This window comes from Camelus bactrianus, chromosome 13, assembly GCF_048773025.1.
Source record: "Camelus bactrianus isolate YW-2024 breed Bactrian camel chromosome 13, ASM4877302v1, whole genome shotgun sequence".
Classification (NCBI taxonomy): domain Eukaryota; kingdom Metazoa; phylum Chordata; class Mammalia; order Artiodactyla; family Camelidae; genus Camelus; species Camelus bactrianus.
In genome coordinates this window covers 59,472,529-59,488,993 of record NC_133551.1, presented here as the reverse complement: position 1 = coordinate 59,488,993, position 16,465 = coordinate 59,472,529, and the positions used below count along the sequence as shown (strand labels likewise).

General features: G+C 33.3%; 1 protein-coding gene across 29 annotated transcripts in view; it reads left to right on the top strand.

The window, feature by feature from the left end:
• EPB41 (erythrocyte membrane protein band 4.1) overlaps positions 1-16,465 on the top strand; it is a 169,176-nt gene that overhangs the window by 86,701 nt on the left and 66,010 nt on the right. For all 29 annotated transcript variants that reach the window (XM_045511364.2, XM_045511359.2, XM_074377013.1 and 26 more), the window contains 3 exons: positions 851-893; positions 8,686-8,761; positions 10,872-11,090. In XM_045511364.2, the coding sequence (XP_045367320.1) occupies positions 851-893; positions 8,686-8,761; positions 10,872-11,090 (338 nt within the window). The remainder of the gene's footprint in view (positions 1-850; positions 894-8,685; positions 8,762-10,871; positions 11,091-16,465) is intronic.

The window sequence follows — 16,465 nt, the reverse complement described above, 5'->3', positions numbered from 1 at the left end:
TGTGAGGAGGCATGAGAGGGGCTCCTGGATGTTGGTAATATTATATATATATGTTCACTTGGATAACTTACTGATCTATACATATGTATTATGTACTTAACAGTGTATCTTATGTCAATAAGAGTGTTGTAGACAATTCAATTTAGAAATTTCTGTCTTTAAATGTTTCTCAGGGAGCCTGTGAAAAATGTTAATGGTGAGGCTCTTTTTAAGTGCCATTATTTTTGCACGGGCCACTGTTAGTTGAGGAACTCTGCCCTTGTTGTGTGCAGATGTTAAGTTGGGGTTGGAGAATAGTGAAGGGAGAACTTAGTGTGGGAAAACAAAATAGTTATTTATTCAGTAAACATTAACTGAGCATGAACCATGTACCAGGTACTGTGCTGACATAGAAAACTTGAATGAGGGTAGGGGTCAGAGTTGGAGGGAAAAATAAGATCTGGGTGATGTCAATAATCCTGGTTAAATATCTGTATTAGTCTTTACAGAATAATAAAAATAACAAGTGCTTATTTAGCATTTCTTGTGTACTAAGAGCTTTACATATATTAACTCTTCTAACCTTCACAATAACTCTGTGAGATAGGCGCTACTACTAATATCTTATTTTATTTCCTCTAATAGATGAGGAGACTGAGGTACAGAGATGCCTAAAGTCACTCAGCTAGGAAGTAGTAGAGCTGGGCTTCAAGCCCAACTGTCTGGCCCCTCATTTCTCTGGTCAAAATTAATGCAAAGAATATTGGAAATGTAGTTTGACCTGGAGGCATTATTGGAGATGGTCAGTAACCCTGGCTCTCTGTTTATGTATTTTGGAGCTCTGTGTGAATGCCTTTTCTTCCTTTTACAGACATGGCTGGATCCTGCCAAAGAAATAAAAAAGCAAGTTCGTGGTAAGTGAATATATCCCTTTTTATAGTTCTTTCTTTCTTTTAGTAGGTCAGAGCATTTCCAACCATTTTCTGGCTGTGAGTCACTTTAGAATCCTGACTATGGCAGATGGTTTTGAAATTGAGATAAAGCCTTCCTTTGGAAGGTGAAGATTCCATAATAGAAAGATACAGCAGAGGTAGACATTGTTGAGATGTAGGTCAGATCTTGGTGATTTCTTTTTTACAACCAGGCAAAGTAAGGGAAGATAGGAATGACTGAGAAAAATAGAAGGTGGAAAAGAACAAAGAACAGAAGAGAAAAGGATATGGGAGTCATTTCTCAAAATGGTAGCAATTGAAACTGCAGTAGCGTACAATTAGGAGTTTGCTGCCTGATTCTGTTCCTTTTAAATTGTTCTGGACTATTGAGTTCTAACTTTCTCCATGTTTTCCTCTCTGTAGTTCTTTTTTGTTCCTTTTTGACAGTCTTATTCCAAATTGAAGTATATAGGAAACTTCTGGAAAGGAAAAAGAAAAGAATAGAATAATGAAAATTTCTTGCCAGTGGCCCTCCTGACATTGTGGCTTTCTTCTAGCTCCAAGCCTTCTGGCGTATATTACTACTGAATACGCTGCTCAGACTGGTGTCCTGGGATAGATATGTCTAAGCTGAAAAAAAGTGTAGATTAGTATTTCGTAGCCCCAGGCCCAATGGACTAAAGGGTAGAGACATTTCCCTCCTTGTTTATGATTACATGGCCTTTTAGTTTAGTTTTGAGGATGCTTGTAGGAACAGCAATAGATGTTTATTCATCATGATTAGTAAGTTTTAACTATATTACCTGAAAGAAATTTTATTTTTCATTTGTTTCTTAAAAGAAACCACTTTTATTATGGTGAAATATTTTCCTTTAGACCCTATTTATTTATATTTCTTATGATAGAGAAACAAAGTACTCCTTTGGACTGGCAACTTTCCATATTTGCTTCCTGCCTATAAAATCTTGCTATAAAATGCAAGTCAGAGTGAAAAAAAATCCAGAATATTTGAGACATGATAAGAAAAAACATGATTCCAGGCCCCTTTCAATGAAAGTACTTTTAATATTCAATATTACTCAGGAACAAATGATTATGCAAGAAGACTCTTTAGGGAGAAAAGTTGGAACAGAGTTTATGATGAGTTGAGAAGAATATTTAGTGGATTATCTTCCAGGCTATTAAAAAAAAAAAAAAAAAAAGAACTCCTGTGAAGAAAAAGAACCTAAGATCAAGTGTAAAAAAAAAATTACAGAATAATAAAAATTCTTTCTTCAACATGGGAAAGAATAAACTGTGTCCATAATACAAACTTTAATAGGGAATCAAAATGTAAAAATTTCATTGAGCCAAAGAGAAAATTGACATTTACCTAAGCAAAGATTTTAGGTTTTTAAAACAGATTTTTCATCACACAAATAATGTATGCCCATTGTGAAAAATTTGAACATTATGAAAATGTATCATGAAGAAAGTAAAAGGTCTCCAAATCCTATCATCCAGATATAATTATTGTTAAATTGGTGTAATCTGCAAAATTTTTGGTAGGCATATATGAATTTTGCTTTTCAGAAATACAGTTATATGGGGGTGACGGTAATAGTTTAGTGGTTTAGAGCATGTGCTTAGCATGCACAAGATCCTGGGTTCAATCCCCAGTACCTCCATTAAAAAAAAATACAGTTATACTATACACTATTATGCAGTGTATTTTCTTTGTGTTGTATATTATGCCATACGTAATTAAAAATTTTAAAAATAGGTAATGTAAATATGAGGTATAAAATTAAAATATATAGATGAATATAATTCAGGGTAAATCTCCCTTCTTCCCTTCTCTTTAACTAATTTCTTGTGTTCTTTCCAGACATGTTCTGAGTGTATATAGACATACATTTTAATATAAGTATGTATTTAATGTGTGTATTACATTTTATAGATATATATTTTAATAAATATATTTAATATAAATATGTATATTCTATATATATTGATATAAATATGGAAGCACTCTTTAAGATAATTTGGATACTCTTTATATCAACATATATCAATTTATTTCATCTGTTAAAAATTTTTTTAATGATTATATAGTCAAAACGTGATTTATATGTCACCAGTCCTGTTGATGGACATTTTGGGTTAATCTCAATAGTTTGCTATTACAAGCAGTGTTGCAGTGAACATATATATATCTCTCTGTATCTGTTCACTTAGATGTATCCGTAGTAAATTCCTAGAAGTAGAATTTAAAAAGTATGAATATTTAAATTTGTAATAAATATTTACCAGCAAGATTTTTTCTTATTTCAAAAACGATAGAAAAGTATGAAGGCTAATGTAATAAATACCCATGTACCCATCACTCAGAATTAACTCATGTTAACATTTTACATTTAAAATAGAAAAGTACACATAAGGTTTGTTTCTTTTGTTTTCATCCTGGTCCCATCCCCTTCTCTGCTTATCCATAGAAATCTATTTTCATGAATTTGGGGTGATTCAGTCCATGTCTTTATATTTTTCCTTCATATTTCTATATCCATATACAACAGATAGTATTGGTTTGCCTGTTTTTTTTTTTTTTTAAGTTTCCCTTGGACTCAACTTTATCCATTTGAACCTTCTTCTGATATTTATCTAAATCTCTTTCCCTTCTCTCAGCTTAATTTTTAGCTTTGTTTAACTCCCTTGGTTCTAAATAAGAGAGATCTCCCCCTGCTGAGTCAGGCTAGCCACCTCCATCCATTTCAGAGCAAAAACTAGAAATCCTTATACCTTCTAGATATATGTAAAATACTGATGTATAAAATAATACAAATTATGTTTAAGAAATTCTGTAGCCCGGGATATGCCCCTTCTAAATGCATCCTCTTCTCCTTCCCCTGCAGGTGTCACCACTGTCCTGAATTTTGTGTTAATGATTCCATTAGGTTTTTTTGTTGCTACCTAACGTATGAATGTGTATCTAAAAATATTATGTTTTACCTTTTTGAACATCATAGAAGTTGAATTACGTAACAGTTAATCATTTGTTATTAGCTTTTCTTATACAACATGATTTTGGAATTCACGTCAGTTGAAAAAAATTTTCACAAAATAATTTTTATTCTTTACTATGAGATAGCCTCTGACTTTATTTTTTCATACTCTATTTCACTTTTTCAAATGCTGATTTTGACCCACTGAACTGATTGTACAGTTGATCCTGATCCACAGGTTAAAAAAACCCCCGACACTGATTGAGGGTATATACCTGAGAGTGGAATTGCTAGACTATAGAGTACGTTTACCAGATATAGCCAAATTGCTCTCCTTTAAATTGATTATAGTAGTTTACACCACCACTAATAGTGTATGAGATAGTTCCTGTTTTCTTGCCTCAGAAGGCAGGAATTTTTTTTCAACTATTGATTTTAAAAGTTTTTGGACATAATTTCAGACTTAAAAGTTGAATGGAACAAAGAATTCCAGGATACCCTTCACCCAGATTCCTCAAATGTTAATATTTTACAACATTTATTTTATGTTATTTTCTGTTTATACACACACACACACACACACACACACACACACACACACACACACACGCGCGGCCTTTTTTCTGAACCATTTAAGTGTAAGTTGCATCATTCACAATAGCCAAAAACAACCCAAATGTCCATCAGTGGATAATGGATAAACAAAATGTGATATATCCATACAATGGAATATTATTTATTCTTAAAAAGGAATGGAGTACTGATACATGCTACAGCACAGAGGAACCACAAACACTACGCTAAGTGGAAGAAGGCAGACATAAAAAGCCACATTTTGTATGATTCCATTCATATGAAATACAGATCCATAGAGACAGCAGATTAGAGGTTGCCAGAGGCTAGGAGGAGGGTGGCAAGGGAGTGATTGCTTAATGGATACAGAGTCTCCTTTGTGGGTGATGAAAATGTTTTAAAACTAGATGGAGATGATGGTTATACAGCATTGTGAATGTACTAAGTGGTACTGAATTGTACCACTAAATGTACTGAATTGTATACTTTAAAATGGTTAATATTACATGAATTTTACCTCAATTTACAAAAAAGTTACAGTCATGATATTCTTCTACCCCTGATATACTTCAATTTGCATATCCTAAAAACTAGGAATTTTCTTACATACCTGTAATACAATTCCTAAAAGCCAGGAATTAACATTGAAACAATATTATAAACTATAGGTGCTATTTGTTGTCCCAATAATATTCTTTATAGCAAAAGAAAGTACAAGGTGATACTTTGCATTTAGTTGTCACATCACTTTCTTTAAAATGGAACAGTTCCTGAATCTTTAACATATTTCATAACATTGATAGTTTTGCAGAGTCCAGACCAGTCATTTTGTAAGTGGTCACTTTGGGTCCGTCTGTTATTTCCTCATGGTACACGAATCTTCAGGTTATGTACTTTTGGCAGGAATGTCGTTGAAGTGCTGCTGAGTTAGAAGGCAGAAATTTTAAGGTTAAAATATATTAGAGCTTTTCCAGCCTCCATTTCTTTCTTTTGTTAAACATTCTCTATAAGGTATTACTAATTACAGCTGACCCTTGAGCAACAGAGGTTTGAACTGCGTGGGTCCACTTATGTGCAGATGTTTTTCAATAGTAAATATTATAGTACTGTAGGAGGTGTGGTTGGTTGAACCTGCGGATGCGGAACTGTGGATAGGGAGGTGGATAGGGAGGAACCGTGGATGGGGAGGAACCCGGGGATGGGGACTCTACCTTATACACAGAGGGTCTCGGCCCCTAACCCCAACGTTGTTCAAAGGTCAACCGTTTATGTATTGTATTCTAGAAATGGTCACTGACTAAAACTTAACTTTACTATTTTTTGAATTTTAAGTGATTAATTATTTTAGCTTCTCTGTTGCATTTAACTCTGAGCTTGCTTGCAGTTAAACTGGATATCTTATTTAGCAATATCACAGACTTGTATCTCTTGTATGGAAAAGAATAGGAACCAAAAGTTTGAGTTCCTCTTACTTTTGTTGTTAACAAACATAAAGGAGTTAATAGTTGGGACATTTCTGTTTGGATATGGTTATTTCTAATATAGTTAAACTTCCTTATTTGGGGTTAAATGAAGAGGAAAAAGCCAACTGGAATACAGTTTGGTTTTTTTTTTTTTAATTTTAATGTTTTCATTTGATGAGATCTAGTAACTTGAGGTCATTGGGGGATCCAGATTAATGTGTAGATAAATAATTTTTATATGCTAGTACCTGTTATCCTTCTTTTGTGCAATCTTTAAAAAAAAAAACTATTATATAGCATTCTCATATGACCTTCACAACAATGCTGTGAGCTCAGTTACTTTATTTCACTCATTCACTCAACAAATAATTCTTGAGCAGCCAGGATATACCAGGCACTGTTTTAGGTGGTCGGAATATACACGAAATAAAACAGAAAAAATTCTTGCCTTCGGGGATTTGCATTGTAGTGGGAAGAGACAAAGATTATTCTTTAAAAATGATACACACATACACACAGAGTAGTACATGTGCAAAGTACAAAGTTCAAATGGTGTAAAAGAGTATATAGTGAAGTAGATCTCCTATTCACTTTCCCCTCACTCTCAGTTTCCCTCCCCAGGAGTTCCCCAACTGCTGTTAGTATATAGTATACCCTTATAGGGATAGTCTCTGCATATATAATCATACCTGTAATATGTACTTTTTTCTACCCCAAACTTTCACAGTTGCTTTCCAAATGTATTTTTCTTTGCCTTGATTTTTTTTTTCACCTAACACTATATGGTGGCGATGTATCTTTTCTTGCTAAATAAATACATTTAGGCTGTTTCCAGGCATTTGCTATTACAAATAATACCTTATACAGATATCATTTGACCACATTTAAATTTATGTTTAGATACATTTTACATTTTGATAGGTATCAAATTATTCTCCATAGTGTTGTGCCAGTTTACACCCATACCAGCAATAGAAGAAAGTACTTATTTTCCCCAACTGTGGGTGTTACTAAGCTTTCTATATCAGTTACTTGACCCAGAGCTCAAAGAGAAACAAAAGTCATGCTTTTTAAACTACTGCTAATTTTCTTTCCTTAGTGTTATTCTTCTATACAATTTAAGAATTGCCATTTATATATGTAATGAAATAACTAAATTTATGTTTAAAGTTCTTAAATGCTGAATTCATATTTATTAAACATTCTTTTGGCTATCTTGTTTCCCATAGTGACTTGGTCTAGCGAATACATTTTTGTATGTAGTATAGAAGTCACCTTTTTTATGTCTACCTGGGAATTATGAGTTGACAATGATTAGATTGGTGTGGTTTTTACCATATCAGAACGTGAAACAACAGATGGTATTTTAATTTACAGTATTTGTAGTGTAAATACTGCCTTACCATCCCCTCCCTATCTTTTATGAGAAACAATTATGGGATTGTTTTTCTGATCTAAGTTCCATTTAAAGTTTTAGGGATATGAAACATTAGAAGTGGGTTGATGGTAGATGTTAAGATTGGCTAAATTTGAGACAAATTTGTTATATCGTCTGGAATTTACCTTTTAGTTCAAATTTTGAAGGAAAATATCAACCATTTCCAAGAGACTCCTATATTAAATATTTTAACATGCTTAAAACTACATATTCATTAAGACATTCAGACTACTTCCAGTTTTAATTTGTATATTGTCATTGCTAACTATTAGCAATAAAAGTGACATTTGAAAAAGAAACACTGTGGACTGAATGAAAAACAGTGTTTGAAACACAGATTTTTGTAGTAGGGTAGTAGAGTCCAGTGGTTAAAAGCATGGAATTTAGAATATGAGAACCCTGGATTACTACCTGTGTATTTTCTTAAGCCCCTATTTTTTTTTTTAAATAAAATGAACTAATAGTAGTATCTACCTTCTTGGGTTTCTGTGAGAATTAAATGATTTAATATATATGAGGGCTAGCTTAGTGCCTGGCATACAGTAAGCACTGAATAAAATGTAACTCTTGTGTCATAACCAATCATACTTATTTCTGACTGAGCTCAGGCTCCACTCTTTGGGAAGCCAACAGTCGTACTAGAAAAACCATGAAGGGGTAGCACTTAGCTGGAAAAACTGAAATGCATTCTCCATGTAACTTTCACTCATACTCTCTGATTTTCATTGTAGATAAAAAATATGAAACACTTGTATGAGTTTTAGGATTGAACTCTTGCAGTTTTCATACCTACAATATTTTTATTAGAGCTATACTTTCTAAGAGCCACCTATATTGCCTCTCCCTTGTTATTTCTAAAATAATCTCCTAATCTCATCCATATTAATGGGAAAAATGCTTTTGTTCATTTGAGATAATTTTGAGAGATACCACAAATAAATAATGCCAACACCAAAAGAAAACATTCATGGATCATTTGAATGACCTCTGAGGACCAGAGTGTTTTATAGGTCATATTTTGAAAACTATTGCTACAAATATGTTGACCTATAGGATGGTTTCCTTCATGTTATTTTGCCTATACAGTTTTGTAAACAAATTATTAAATGAGGTAAAAAGATGAGATACTCTCTCAGGTGATATCTAAACAACTTTCTGTTTTTTCTTTTTAAAACAAAAATAATAGTTCATCCACAAAGCATGAAAATATTTTTTAAAAACTCAGGGGATAAAAGATTTTTGGGAGAATATTTTAAAATATTTCTAACAACCAGAAACGTAGACATAAGCATAAAATTCTTTTGTGTTTATTTTTACAGGTATTCCTTGGAATTTCACATTTAATGTAAAGTTTTATCCACCTGACCCAGCACAGTTGACAGAAGATATAACAAGGTAAGTAATTTATTAATAGTTAAATGTGTGGTAAGTAATTGCATTATCATAAGCTCTGTGAATTTCTCCATTCAGAATAGAAGAAAAATGATGAGCTATTAAACCTAAGATAAAATGTTTCTGGTCACTTCAAGGGAGGCTTGCAAATAAATGAGCCTCAAAACCTCAGATATCTGCGACTTGCCTGGAGGAAACTGGCAGGGGAGTTAACCTTACTTACTGTAGGTATTTTGCCATACTGTGGACAAGGAACCTATAAACCACACCATCCTCCAAAGGACAAGACACAGATATAGTGGCAAAATAGCTCTGCTGTTTGTTTTAAATACTCCTCTCCCACCGTGTTCTTTCTTAAGGGATCAAAAAGCTGAAGTCTCAGTGTTAGTATTATTTCTTCCTATTCCCCTTTTAAATTGTATGATTAGGTACATGAACTGAATGTTCCTCAGTATTTTTTAAGCGCACTTAATTTATGAAATAAATCTAGTACTCTTTAAAAACAGCTTCCTGATTCATTTTAAGAAAGTGGCCTTTATTGGATTCTATATAAATATTGGCAGAAAAGGAAAATGGAAACACAGTATATTGTAATGAATACTACTGTACATGTTTATGTCCATAGCATCTTGCATGGAGCCTTATACATAGTAGGTTCTTGGCAAAGGTTTGTTCAGTTGGACTATTGGTTGTTGAGAATCTGCTAATTCTGGTTTTGCTGTCAACTGTCTGATTTCCAACAAGTATATACTCTCTGGGCTTCAGTTTTCGTCTCTCTCAAGTAAAAGAATTGCCTAAGACTCTTTAAAAAAGTCTGATTGGTAAGTCCTGTGAAATGTCTACAATGTGTATACCATTTTAAAAAATTACTCTTTGTCTAGTTATCCTTAGTACATTCTTGAAGTTGAGTTGCCATATCTCTGCCTGAAAAAATTGTCTTGATTATTTCTTTTCATATTTGTTATATTTGTAATACTTGTCTCTTAGAGTTGCTACTTACTCATCTTTATTCATTGAGGTTTTTTTTTTAATATATACAACGAAACAAATCCCTAAAAATCTGTACTAATTACTCATATTTTATAGGAGTTTAAGATTCTTGTGATTTGATTGGCATTGCTCTGATGTTTTAAAAAACATGTATGTAGTGACTAATCATAGATAGTAAAAATGACTGCTCATACATATGTTATTCAACATCTTATTATGGTCAAAGCAAAGATATGATTCTAATTAATACAGGCAGTTTCGATTTAATCATACCCCCCAGTTTTCCTGTTTGGTAAGAGTCAGAACTGGTTAACTGAGTCAGAACAAGGGCTAAGGAGGTCAGCGCCTTGGGTGTGAATAACATGGAGTGTCTGACATGTAGGGGCACTCAGTCAGTTTGTTTGACTTAACCCTTTCAACCCCAATCTGAAGTTCCAACAGTTAGCACACAGGTGGAATCAAGTTGTATAAGATGGTAACGTGTGGAAGGCTCTATGCAATTTAAGCCCATCTTGGAGGCAAAACATACCAAAAAATGTTCATATCCTAGTGGAAATGTATCAATAATGTCATCTTTGTATATGAGAGGCAGTATCTACACATTTGGCCAAGCAGTGTGATAAAGAAGAAAGGGCCCGATTTGGGGCCAAATAGCCTTTATTACTATCTGACATTGAACAAGCTTAGCCTCTGAGGCTGCCTTCTTACTATGATCTGGCAGAAATAACCATCTCACAAATGTCTTTGTGAAGACTAGATGAGATAATTTATGTGTATGTAGTAACTTGGTGCATTCAACAAAATATTAGTTTCTTTACCTCCTTCAGACTTCCCCCAGCTTTTCCTCTTTTCTTTCTAAACTGCTTTCCAACATAGTTACAGTTTTTCTTTTAACTTTTTATATGGAAAAATTTCAAACACATGGAATACAAAAAAAAAATAGTACCACGAACAGCCATATATCCTCTACCTAGATTTAGCAATTATTAGTATTATTTCATATTTACTTAATCACTTTTTCATTCTCCCTCCCTACCTCTGTCTCACGTCTTTTCCTTTTCCTCTCTCTGTATTTTGTTATTGTTGTTGCTGACATGGTAACATATTTCTCTTTTGGCTACAGGTATTATTTATGTCTTCAACTTCGGCAGGACATAGTTGCAGGACGTCTGCCCTGTTCCTTTGCAACCTTAGCGTTATTAGGTTCTTATACCATCCAGTCTGAGCTGGGAGACTATGACCCAGAACTCCATGGTGAGGATTATGTTAGTGATTTTAAACTGGCCCCAAATCAGACCAAGGAACTTGAAGAGAAGGTCATGGAGCTGCATAAGTCATACAGGTAAATACATCTCCAGGGTTTGTTCTGTTTGTTTTGACAGTAAATTTAAACCCTTGACCTGGGATTGATTCGGGTGGGAACTGGTGCCATAGAAAGAGTCAGCTTGAGCTCAGTTCCCTCCCAATTCTTTGATCAAGTCATTTAAACTCCCTGAACCTCAGTTTTCTCATCAGAGTAATGGGTATTGCATTATAAGATGAAAACTAAATGAGGTAATGTATATAAAGCACTAAGCACAGTATCGGGCACATAGTAGGTGCTCAACAAATTACAGCTATTATTGTTATTATTACTTTACCTTTTTTTCCCCAGATTTTAAATGTATTACGCTGTATTAGAGGCCTTGAGATCCTTAGTGCAGAGGTTCTTAACTTGAGGTCTGTGTACAATGATAGATCAAGGGCCCATGAAACCCTGAAGATAATTTTAATCTTTTAAAAGTCTTTATTGAATTCACTGCTTTTTTTCCCCATGGAAATAATTGGTAATTATCAATTATTTATATGGGAGTATCATAACACAATTATCAAGAACAAGGGCTTATAGTCAGACTGAACTGGGTTGCATTCTTGGCTCCTCTTGGTCCTGGCCTTGTGACCTTGGGTAGTTCACTTAATCTCTCTGAACCTCAGGTTCCTTATATGCCTGATAGAGATAGTTACCACAGAGGAAATAGGGTTATTAATAGGATTAGAAAAGGTAATATGTGTAAAAACTTTATACAATGTCTTACACGTAGTAAAAATTCAATAAATGTTAGCTAATGTTGAAGTCTTAGAATAATTTTTGTTTTTTCCTACCGTACATCCCATTATTATTTTACAAGCTGCCTTAACATATTTAGGAGAATGTCTGCTCTTGGCCTTGAGTTGGTACCCTGAGTTATATTAGTATTAGTTAGGCTAGGATGCCCCAAAGGGTCGCACTGCTGAGAAATCCAGAGTGGTCTTAGTAGGCTTTCTTTTTAGTAACAAGTATTCTATCTAGCCATTGAGCCATCTTATTTTCTTTAGAATGGCTCCAATAGGATTGCATGGGTTGAGCTGCTTCAGATAAGAGGGTTTTAACTCAAGGTGCCCCAATTCTGGATGTCTTATTCCCCCTGTGGGTTCTGGTCCCTCTGTCATGAGAACCATAATAAGGGTTTTAAAGTCTACAACATACATAGCAATAGTCTTATGAGAATCACCCTACCCTCATGATGTCACCCTATTTCAAAACAGAACTGCTGAAAGTTTGCTTTTCAAGTTTGGGCATATACATTCCAATGCACTGACATCTAAGACCACTAGTATACCACTTTCAACTAGTTGATGATTGTAACTTAAGGATATTGTCCTTAAATACATTTTTTAAAAATGGAAGTATAATCAGTTTACAATGTTGTGTTAATTTCTGTTGTACAGCATAGTGATTCAAGAGGTTTTTTTGTTCTGTTTTGTTTTTTGGAGATACTGGGGATTGAACCCAGATCCTCGTGCATGCTAAGCCTGTGCTCTACCACTCAGCTATACCTACCCCCCTTAAATACGTTTTTAATACATTTATTTATATTCTGATTATAATTCTAGAAATTTATATATTTATATACATAAAATATATAGTCACACCACATATATACATACAAAAGTAAGAATGGAAATAGACAATCAAAATAATTGGGCTTGTTGGAATGTCAGGACTGTAGAGGAGTTTTTTTTCCTAGTAATTTAAAAATAATTTTTATTACTAGTAGTATAATCATTGAGCAATCAATAAAATGGTTTAAAAAAAGTATTTTACTAATGCTGTGGAACCAAACAGCAGAAAATAGTGGTGTCAGATTATAATTGATACCTTAAGTCTGTCTCTAATGATTCTTTTAACAGTTATTTGATCATAATAGAATCTAAGGTTTGGGAGAACTTTATATAGTCTAAATCTCATGAAATACTTGACTCTCCTTTATAGCATTGTTACATAATCATCATAATATTATAAGCAGCTAGTTATTGTGTATTATTACTAAGTGCCAGAAATTATGCTAAGCACTTTATATACAATATCACACTTACTCTTTATAACCACCCTTTGAATTAGGTCAGCTCTTTTCAAAGGGTGTTTTATAGACCGCTGGTAGTCTTCAAGATTCTTTCAAGGGATCTATGAGGTCTAAATTATTTTCATAATAATACTTAGATGTTATTTGCTTTTCTCACTGTGTTGAAATGAATGGAGCAAAAACAAGGCAGTGGCACCAAACTTTATTACTAGTCCTTGTGTTCTTTATCAATATGCACTTTTATTTTTTAAGTTGCAGTTGAAAATTAAAAAAATGTATGTTTAACTTGCCAGTTCACTTAAAATTTTTCATGATGAAGCAGTAAAAAGTACTGATTTTCTTAAATCTTAAATACATTTCTGTTTAAGATTCTGTGTGATTACATAGGAAGTACACAGAGAGCCCTTCTACTGCATACTGAGGTATGACCATTGTCTTGAGGAAAAGCACTTGTGTAATTGTTTTGAGTTGTGAGCTGAATTAGTCACTTTTTTGATGGAATACTGCTTTTACTTGAAAAATGACTAACTATGATTATTCAGACTTGATTATTTGGCATACATTTTCTCAAAAATGAAATGAGCCAGTCCTTTTAGGGTTATTAAGCAATTGACAGTATTTGTTGCTAATGACAAAATTCAAGCTTTCAAGTGAAAATTAGAATTTTGGAAAACTTGTATTTGCCACCATGAGCTTCACAGGTTCCAAATACTTAATAGACTTTTCTGGTGAAGTTGGTGATGATTTTAATGAATGTGACTTTTTAAAAAAATATTATTAGACAATGAAGTGTGTCAACATTTGGAAGACTTATGACTCAGTCAACCAATACTTTTCAGATGCGAAATGCATGTTACAAAATCATGCATAGGTATCAAAGTTCCATTGAAAATGCAAGACAGACCAATGGATTTTAATGTAACACGGTACAAAAAGTTCATTGATGTGTTTTCAGATTTCACATTGCAATTAACTTTTAAGAAACTGCCATTGTAGAGTTTTGGTATAGTATCAAAGAAGAATATCTTTAACCATCAGTTCTTTGTTTTCCAACTACGTATCTGTGTGAGGTCACTTTTCTTCACATACTACAACTGAATAAAAATGTTGCAACAGATTGAATGCAGAAGCAGATAGGAGAATTCAGCTGTCTTCTAAGCTAGACATTTTAAAAATTTGTAAACATGTAAAACAATGTCACTTTTTAACTCTATTTTGTGAGAATACTATAATTTTTCACACAAAAAGTTACTTATGCTAGAATATGATTTGTTTATTGTTATCCTTTAAATATTTAATGAATAATTAATTTTTATTAGTTTTAATTTCTAATACAGTAAATATTGATAGAAATAACCTACATTTAAAGAAAAAGTTCTTTGGAGTCCTCGATAATTATTATGAGAGTGAAGGGATCCTGAGGTCAAAAAATTTGAGAACCACTGAGTTAGGCAGTAAGACAAAAAAGCATTTTGCTCAGGAATCAGCCTGTTTTATTTTGAATTCAGACTCCATTCCTTATTAACTTTATGACTTTTAGTAAGTTACTTAAGCTCTCTAAGCTTTAGTTTTTTCCATTTGAAAACGAGTATAACGTGAATTTGGGGATTGTTAAATTGGAAAATATAAAGTGCTTTTAGCACAATAATTAATATATAGTGAGAGATCAAATTTTTGATAGGAATAATAATAATTCTTATTCCATTTTACAAGTGATGAATGTGAGTCTGGACTTAGAGAACCACTCTTTGGAACTTAACAGAGTTTAAACCCAATTAGGTGAAACGATCTTAGAGGACAGATGGATATGGTCCAGTTGATGTTCTGTCAGATATATGGATAGAAATTGAACAATAATAGATCTCCATGACTAGAAAATTTAGAGGTCTGTCATCTTGGAATTTACTTACTCCTTTTGGAAAGATTGACAACACTCACAAACAGAAAGCCAATTAGAAATTTTAATTATGTCCAACAATGTGGCATTTTAACCAATCCAGAGAAACTTATGCTTAGGCAGAAGCATTTTACTATGCATTGAAAAGTATAAGCAAATACCATCCTGTTCCTATGTACACGGAACCCTTTGCCTAGACTGAGACTGTGAGGCTATAATTAACACTAAGTTTAAAGCAAATCAAGGTTTAGAATTAATTGTCCTCCGTTTATGGGTACTAGGAAGGGATGTAAAGCTGTCAGTTGTTCCCCACTTAATTATATGAAACCACAGTCCTAATTAGGAGATGCAACAAATATTATTAAAAGGCTGTCACGTAACACTGGAACTCATTCAATGGCTCTATACCTGACCCCACTTGCTCAAAATACAGGGAAACTTTGTTGTAGCTTCTCTTTTTAATAAGCAAAAGTTAACCAGTGCCAAAGCTCTGGTTGGGTACTTATATGAGCTGCAGTAATTTCAAGTAGTAAATCATTAGGTAGTACTGAATAAATTCAAGACTCTACTCCTAATGGTTTAGAGGTATCTAGTCTCTTCCCAGTTAGTTTGTTGCTACTTTCAAGAGTCTTGGAAAATTTGGGAAAAACCATGATCTTTAAAATGTTAAGTTGAAAATAATTTAAGTTTAGTTTGTGATTTAAATTTATAAAATACATGTTTGTATTTATATGCACAGGTATCTGTGGGTGGTAGAATTACGAGAGATTTTCTTCTTTTTTTTCCTATGCTCTTAATATTTTCCAAATTTTATACAATGAATGTATATGATTTTTATAGTCAGAAAAAGCTTCCTCAAATAATTATCTAGATAGATAGGGATGTAAGTAGTTGCGCGCACACACACACACATGCACATAACACGTACATGCATACTCATACTGTTAACTCTACATTGTGCCAGAAGGAGGTGCTCAAAAAATGATGGGAAATGGCCAGAAGGACACAATGCAGCTTAGAGAGTTTCCCATTGAACAAATCTGGGACATTTTAAGCACTAAAATAAATAGGGAAAATAATCGATTATATTACATTGAATAAAATGAGAATCCATACTGATATAAATGAGTGAATAAATTGAAAGTTTGACAAGGAATAGGATTTTGAAAAAGTTTCAAAATACATTCCCACAAAATATTTATTAATTACAAAGAAGTAAAGAGGAATTTCACAGAAGAGAAGCCTGGCAGACATCAGCGATTAAAAAGAACATCACCATGAAGAGACCAACTGAAATCACGTTTCACCTGAACACAGGGTCACTTCTGTAATATTCCTGTCAAAGATGCATAACTTACAGGGTCGACCTATAGAGAAACATCAGACAGGCCCAAATTGTGGGGCTTCTATAGAATAACTTGCCTGTAATCTTCAAAA